This window comes from Podarcis tiliguerta (assembly GCF_965153285.1).
Source record: "Podarcis tiliguerta genome assembly, chromosome: 4".
Taxonomy (NCBI): Eukaryota; Metazoa; Chordata; class Lepidosauria; order Squamata; family Lacertidae; genus Podarcis; species Podarcis tiliguerta.
This window is the reverse complement of record NC_139537.1, coordinates 98,152,656-98,161,043: the sequence shown is the minus strand read 5'-3', so window position 1 is coordinate 98,161,043 and position 8,388 is coordinate 98,152,656. Positions and strand designations below refer to the sequence as shown.

The 8,388-nt window shown below is 44.6% G+C and overlaps 1 protein-coding gene across 10 annotated transcripts in view; it reads right to left on the bottom strand.

The window, feature by feature from the left end:
- Nucleotides 1-5,479: 5,479 nt before the first annotated feature.
- The window catches only part of PCDH9 (protocadherin 9), a 746,233-nt gene continuing 743,324 nt past the window's right edge, over nt 5,480-8,388 (bottom strand). For 9 of the 10 annotated variants that reach the window (XM_083435788.1, XM_083435790.1, XM_083435795.1 and 6 more), the window contains one exon: nt 5,480-7,855. In XM_083435788.1, the coding sequence (XP_083291914.1) occupies nt 7,482-7,855 (374 nt within the window). In that variant the 3' untranslated portion in view covers nt 5,480-7,481. The remainder of the gene's footprint in view (nt 7,856-8,388) is intronic. The other variant, XM_083435786.1, reaches the window with a different exon arrangement.

Sequence of the window (8,388 nt, the reverse complement as noted above, 5' to 3'; positions counted from 1 at the left end):
TATAGGTGGGGAGGATTATAGGTGGGCAGTACATGCGAAAAGGATCTAGGAGTCTTGGTTGACCACAAACTTGACATGAGCGAACAGTGTGATGCGGCAGCTAAAAAAGCCAATGCAATTCTGGGCTGCATCAATAGGAGTATAGCATCTAGATCAAGGGAAGTAATAGTGCCACTGTATTCTGCTCTGGTCAGACCTCACCTGGAGTACTGTGTCCAGTTCTGGGCACCACAGTTCAAGAAGGACACTGACAAACTGGAACGTGTCCAGAGGAGGGCAACCAAAATGGTCAAAGGCCTGGAAACGATGCCTTATGAGGAACGGCTAAGGGAGCTGGGCATGTTTAGCCTGGAGAAGAGGAGGTTAAGGGGTGATATGATAGCCATGTTCAAATATATAAAAGGATGTCACCTAGAGGAGGGAGAAAGGTTGTTTTCTGCTGCTCCAGAGAAGCGGACACGGAGCAATGGATCCAAACTACAAGAAAGAAGATTCCACCTAAACATTAGGAAGAACTTCCTGACAGTAAGAGCTGTTCGACAGTGGAATTTGCTGCCAAGGAGTGTGGTGGAGTCTCCTTCTTTGGAGGTCTTTAAGCAGAGGCTTGACAACCATATGTCAGGAGTGCTCTGATGGTGTTTCCTGCTTGGCAGGGGGTTGGACTCGATGACCCTTGTGGTCTCTTCCAACTCTATGATTCTATGATTCTGTGAGACTTCTCTTGCTCAGTGGCGTAGCGTGGGGGGTGCCAGGGGTGCGAGCCGCACCGGGCGCAACATTTGGGGGGGCGCAAATCCAGAGGGAAGGGACAAGCAATCGAGGCTTGGTTGGGGTGAGGGATCGTCGTCTCCGTTTGGCCGGCCCCCCTCGAGGAAGCGGGAGGGAAAAGAGCCACGCAGCAGCAGCAGGGAGGAGGAGGTGGAGGAGGAGGTGGAGCAGCAAAGCCGGGAGGAGAGCGGGCCTGTCCAGGAGGAGGCGCGATGCTCGGGACCGATCGGGGCTCCGGTTCGACAGGCGCCAGCGGCCGGCTACAGCCTGCCGGCCCGCGTCTTCCTTCCCCCTCGGAGAACTCAGCGGAGAAGGGCAAAACTAGTTTGAGTTGGTTCTGCGGAGTCTCTTTGGCTCTGGCGCCCCCCTACCGCTTGTCTCCCTCCTACCATACCAGTCCCAGGGGGCACCGACCCCCCACATTGACCCTAACTTCCATGTGGTTTGCTCCTGAGTAGCCTCTGGTTGGGCAGAAGAGCTTGTCCACCTGGAAAGGCAGCCCACCTAGGAGAAAGAAAACTCTTATCTTAAACATCTGCTGCCTTGGGAGAGATCTCCCAGTGGTGGAGTTTCCTTCCTTGGAGGTTTTTAAACAGGTCGGTTGGCCACCTGTCATGAATGCTTTAGCTGAGATTCCTGCATTGAGGGGGTTGGGCTAGATGACCCTTGGGTCCCTTCCAGCTCTGTGATTCTATGAGAGAAGAAAAGGCTCAGGAGTAAACACTACACAAATACCGAGTGGAGTCCCCAACATGGTTGGATGGCACCTGGAACACCTTCATCAGTGAGGCCGAGAGGGGGGCTGTCATCTGGGCAGCAGTCAGTGGCGTAGCGTGGGGGGTGCAGGGGGTGCCGGCCGCATCGGGCGCAACATCTGGGGGTTAGGGTTAGGGGGCGCAAATCCACGTGTTAGGGGGCGCAAATTACTTTCCTTGCCCCGGGTGCTGACAACCCACGCTACGCCACTGCTCTTGCTTGAAGGCTTCCCATGGGCATCTGCTTAGTCACTGTGGAAGCAGGATGCCATTGGCCTGATCCAGGACTCTTGGATTCTTAAGTTCCTCTGCCTTTCCCTTCTGACTGTGGAGCTTAACTTCCTCCATGGTCAGCATGGAAATCAAGCAAGCTGGTGAAGAAAGGACCAAGTGAAGTGCAGCTCCTCTACGAGTCTGTTCACTTTTCTGCAGGGGATTCCTTGTTTCCTGTGGCATCCAGGCAAGTCCACATCACAGTGTAGCTGAATGTAAGGTTTGCAATGGGGAGGGTGTTTTGGAGAAGAGAAGGTGGAGGGGTACAAGAGGGGGGTACTGTCCCTTCCTTGCCAGAAGTTTCCACACAGAAATTCACAGTAGCAGTTCTTCTTCCTCCCATGCCAGATCTAGATTTACCTTGCGATTGTGGGTCTGGATTCCCTCGTGGAGGAAAGCTGCTCAGACAGCAATTGTAATGTGAGGAGCGGAACAGCCACTAAGAGAAGGATACCTCCGCAGTTGCACCGTGGGGTGCTTTTCAGCAAAGATAACGGCTGCTCCACCAACCTCAGGCTGCCTGCCTTCTTCTACAACCAACCCAGGTGGTGGCCCTGCCTTCTGGGGCTACATACCAGTGGAGGGTGGAGCAATAGCACCCAGTGGGTGGAGCAAAGTGAGGACTGCGCAAGCAGGAAGTAAAAGGGGGCAAGTCTTTGACCGCGGGCAATTTAAATAGCCTAAGCCATGCCCCCGGACCGACCGCATTGGTCAGTCCAAGGGATGATGTGGCCGGGACTATCCCCTCCCTGCGCGTGGGTTGGGCTTGTGCCCAGCCTGCAACGTCATCTCCCCGGGAACAGGAAATGGCTTTGTCAGAGTTTGCATACCTGAGGGAGAAGTAAAGTATGCATACTTGCATATTTTATCAGTTTGCATACATGAGGGAGAAGTAAAAACTTATACTCTTGACAAAATAAAATATAGTTGACTTGTTATTTATTTATTTATTTATTTATGTTACTGTTATCTTTTTCAGTTGGAGAATGCAATCTAATAATAATAATAATAATAATAATAATAATAATAATACCCCACCCATCTGACTGGGTTTCCCTAACCACAAAAAAGTCTATTACAGTTTTTATTTCCCTATCAGTTTGCAAAATTCTGCAGACTTCAGAGGGGGGGGGAAAGGCCCTTGTGTTCCCCTGCTGAGAGGCAGCTCCTGGAAGTGACAGGAGCAAAGCCTCCAGATAGAGCCAAGCAGGCTCACTGTTAATCACCCCTTAATGCCTGGCTCTGGTTCATGTGATCCTAACAAGCATTTGAATGGTCCCTTGGGCTGATCTGCATGTTCATCCTCTGCCGGGGGAGGAACACTGCCCTTTCTCTGCCACATTGTTGAATTCCTGTCAGGATGTAAACTAAGGGCTTATTTAGAGATATATGGGATTTACCCAGCAGTGTCGGGATGCCAGAGGGACTGCGCTAGCCTATTGGCTGGAAATGAAGGTGTATTCACCGAGCACATATATAGGGCCAACTGCAGATCCTGTTGAAGTCGATGGCACAATTCCCACTGCCTTTAAATGGATTTAGATCAAGTTCTTGGCGTGCTCCCATATTAAAGCTGATCTCTAAATGCTTTTTCTTAATGAACAGAATTTATTCAGAAGCTCTTCTCAAGGTTTAAGATTACCAGCAAACAACCTTCCAAGTAAACTGGATGGTTTATTTAAAAGAAGAAAATATTCTCTTTCATCTTCCATTCGGTATGTGAGTTGGTTTGCAACATTACTCTTCCTGATTCTCTTGAGTGATTCTTGTGCCTGAATGGAGAAGAAGTGTGGTTTCAGGGGGACAAAATCATAGATAATACAATGAAACTGTTGCTGGACTTCAGAGTTTGAATGCTGATACAGTACAAAGAACAAAGTATATACTATATAGTGCAAAGAAAGCTGCTTAAGTGTAGATAACACCTGATATGAAGGAAGACCTAAACTAGATGTCTCCCTGATAGCTACAATTCTATGTGCCGGGAATTGTGGGTATGCAGTTGTCCCTGCACTCAGAATTAGTCTTCCACATGTTCTGCTGTTAGTGTAGACTCATTCTCAAACAACAGCACCAACTCCCAACAACTGCTTTCCCAAAGACCTGTACAGAACCTGGTGTCTCTCCCTTCAAATCCTTCTTTAAACCAATTTCCCCCATGAATACACATACCTGAGTCTTTATTCACAATAAATTCCACACATATGCAACTGTATTCACTCCGTGATAGTGATGATGCTTATTAATAGACATTATTGTGTTCTAGCTCCAAGTCTTCTCAGCCAGCCAAGTTCCCACAACAGTTCTCTGTGTGTATCCAGCTGCAAAAATGACTTAGGATTTGAAAAGCCATTGCATTGAAGAGTACTTTCTATTTGTCATCCTCTTCCATCGGTGTCAGGTATTTGCCCATTCTTTTTTCATGATCAGTTGATGGTATTATGTGATCGAGTGATCAGTACAATCATCATACAAATGCATGTGCTAATATGGGCAACATTGTTCCTACTCTTAGATGCTGTCAAGGGGAAACATGGGAGAAATCACCTGGGTCCACACTGCCATGAATACATCATATGACTTTGTTCTACCAACATTAATTGTCACCATGTGTTTGATTTTTTTGTGCCTGTGTGTGCTTACATATAATAGACAACCAAACAATGATCAAATTTTAATATTTTTTCTCCTGGCTTATTGATGTTCCTCAGCATATGGTACCAGGGTCTCAAAGTATTCCACTTCTGAGCGTAAGGGACAGTCAAATGAACATGATATGTAGAAGGAAAACAATTTAATAACAGGTTGCCAAGAATCAGACAATAATTCATGTCAGATAACAAAAGCATCCTTTAGTCAGTAGTGTGGCATTAGCCCCAATATTGTTTCAGAAGCCTGGCAGCTGTAGAAAGGTAATAAAGAGGGTGGAAAACCTAACAAAAATAGTAATTTGAAGGCTCTGCTCAGGCAAAATATGTGTATGACTTTCAAGAGAAGCTAAAAGGATTTCTGTTGTGATAGGGGGCAGGTGGGTGGTGCGTAATGTGTCTCTAAATTGCCACCAATTTTATACCTGAAATGGGCCAGGTGAGACATCTGTAGAAATTTCTAGAAAGTTAACCTAATATTTATAAGGTTCATGAAAATTCTGACAGGGAGCGGAAATGTTTCACACCTCCATACCATGCAGTTCGACTATGGATAAAGTGACCCATAATTTGTTGAGAGGAGGGATTTAGAAATGGATGAATGGAGCACCATCTCTGATTTCCTCCTCACCAACACTCACAGGTTGCCTGCAGTAATGCCTCCAGGCACATCAAAAGAGAGGCAGGCAGAACGTTCAAATGGAAAAAGAAGACTGGGAACGAAGGGAGGCCTGAGAAGGCAGGCAAGTCCACAGTTCCCATTACTACCCTTTGACACCCACAATGTTCTGGCAAAGCCAAACAGGCCCTGTTCATCCTGGTCAGCAACTTCTGCCTGTTACATCTTTTTAAATATTGCCTTCTCCTATAGCCTGAGCCATTGCCATCATTTTCTTTAGCTGCCACACTTAAGGTCAAGATTTCTCCCCTTCCTGCGTGTTTCCTCTGGCTGTGACACAGTGATTCCCCTCCCCCTTTCCTTTAATAAGGAAAATCTTAAGAAGGCATCAGGCCAAGAACTCCCACAAGACAATCAGGAATTCAGAACATTTATTGCAAGAGCTGAATAACTGTAAATAACGTTGAACTGGCAAAGCAGTAACAAGGATAACTGTTTAGATATTTATTCGGTCAAAGTCATCAAACACCCCTCACAAACTGACATAAGTACTGCAATAAGCAATGCACCCCTAACCCATTTTATGCTTGTATATTGTGGAGGAAAGAAAATGTGAACTGCTATATACAAAATAACTTCGGTTAGTTTTGGTAAGAACAAATTAACCATCAATATTAGCTACCTTTATTTTTCTGTGTGTTTATTTTAAGACTGATGTTTAACTGTGGAATAAGATAAATTTTTCTTTTGTACTTTAAGGACTCCCCCCCGCCCATGTTGCATGCTATTTGTTTAAATTGTCTGTCATGCCTTAAGAAAAAAACGCCTAAGAATGTTCAGATTAGGATTTATTAGACGTGCAACTGAGATCTTATTAACATTAGGAGTCACTTTGCTGGTTTGATTCAAGTGACACAACACTGGTACCTGCCAGGCATTGACCAACTATGGTAACAAACAGTTAAACAGCAAGAATTAGAGATTGAACCCTTTCATTTCCCCCAACTAGCCTACCAGGAGAATGCTTGGTTACATCATGAAGGCACGACACATTAAATATTTTGTGGCTATGATCTAAAAACACTTGTGTTACTACAACATCAATGCAGATGAAGATCAACACAACCGCTGCCATTTGAGCAATACAAACTGTCTTAGGTATAGACACACACAGCCCAATTGTTTTAAAAAGCAATTGTTAGATATGGATTTACTGGGTACAAAATAACTCAAGAAATGTTCCCGCACAAGCTCCATTGATATGAATGGGCACTTAGGGATCTCCCATTCAGTTCGATGGGGCTTGTATATTGGAACCACTCAGCAGATTGTTCCCCTTACCCTCCACCTAATTTTGACTAGTATCACTCTCTAGCATGATTGCAGCCAATAATGTCCATTCAGCTGCTGTCATGGTTTGTGTTCTCTTTTTCTCCCCTTTGCTTTGCAAATCAGAAAAACAAAAATAATAATAGCGGCTAAAATCTCAAAGCCCTTACTTCAAGTGTTATTTCAGAATTGGCAATAATTTTATTGGCAAATTTTTGTCATATTAATAGTAAAATAAAATATTTCCCTCCCCTCCCTCTTTTCCTCAGTTTTTAACACAAGTGTTTTGAGCTCCTTGGAACATTGTGTGTCAGACAGACTACCAACACAGAAACACCATCACCAAAAGAAACAAAATAATAATAAAAAACAACAGGAAGCAAATGAAATAAAGTAGAAAAAAGCAACTGTGAAACACAGAATTATGCTACAGTATTTTTTTTTAGGTGACCGTTATAAGTACACAAAAGTTATTAATAATAATTGATTCTATTTACAAGTACTTGAACACTGATTGACTTAACAAGTGTCCACTAACGTTGTTAATAGCACAGTAGGTTTAATGTTTGCAATTTTAGTTGTTTTGTTTCAGTAAAGATGTCAAGTATAGCAGTCCCAGCACAAGATCAATGGTAACAATAACACAATTTCCTAATTGGATATGCTTTCTAAGAATTGCAATCCAGTGTCTCTCTCACACATTCTCTCTTTTTCGCTCTCTCCATGTGAATCTTCTACTATTTGCAGCAGCAAGTCCAGGGTCAAAAAAACAAAGGAACATAAACAAACCCCCACCCGTTATCCCAAGCAAATTGAAAAAATTAAGATATTTTGCAAACTGGAGAGATTCTCTGTAAGAGTTTGATTATTTCTATTTAACAAAACCACACAACTAGTAGAAATGCTCTTTTGTGTTGCAGTTCCATGGAGCTACCACAAAGTTATGCATATCTCTGCTATGTGACGCATAGTTCTAGAGGTCTACTCAGTACATAAAGCTCTGACACACACACACACACACACACACACACACACACAGTATTAGCAAGTCTAACTAGGCTAAAGTCACTGTTCCAAAGAAGCCTTTCCTTATAGCTGGTTCTCCTTCGGACTCTCCACTGGTCCTGATGCTTGTTTATAGGATTTCAAGTTAGCCAAAGGAATGTCAGCCATGGGATTGCCAGGGTTGAAATGGCCTTCCCCCGAGCCAAACTGCTTTCGGTCACTGAACTGGTTTCTGTTGCTGTCTTCTTTCCAGGTTCTGGTCAAGGTGTGGCCATTCACCAGTTTGTCTTTCTTAACCCATTCCTTCTGAGGTGCAAAGGTGGAGAGTGGAGACTTTGGCTGCTGGTACGAACCCAAAGAGGGAGGCATCCAACAGTTGTCTGAGTGACCCAGGACCAGGCATTCTTGAGTGCACATCTCAGTAGCTTCAGCTAATCCTCGAGGCCCAAGAGGTCCATCTGTGGCGAGATGTGGGCACAGGCAGCAGACAAGGGGTAGGGAGTAGAAGAAAGAGAGAAAAGGGGTGGTTAGATTTTTTTTCTGTCTTTTAATAAAAAGTGTTACTTATTCATTTAAATATATACGTATATTGCCTGCCTGACTAATCTATTCACTTGACTATGACCGTAGGGGTATAAGGTGGGTAATTAACACCAGCAACAACAATTCATAAGCTGTGCAAGCAACTTACAATTATAACAGCAGCACACACACACAAAATATCTGTATGAAATACTTTATACCATGCTTTGTCCAGTTCTTCAACAATAACCCATGAAGGCCCTCAAAACACCAACTAAACCATGTGAGACAAAAGAGGGAAGGTGAAGTTCCGCACCCTGTTTTCCAATGCTGAAGGCTCTTGCCAGTTCCTGAGAGGGCGAGGAGCTCAATGTAGCACAGGCATGGCAGGCGGAGCCAATCCGATCTGCCTGCCAAGGTGTCCTCACTTTCCTGGGCTCCCTGTCTATCACTTCTCCCCCTTTCGGGA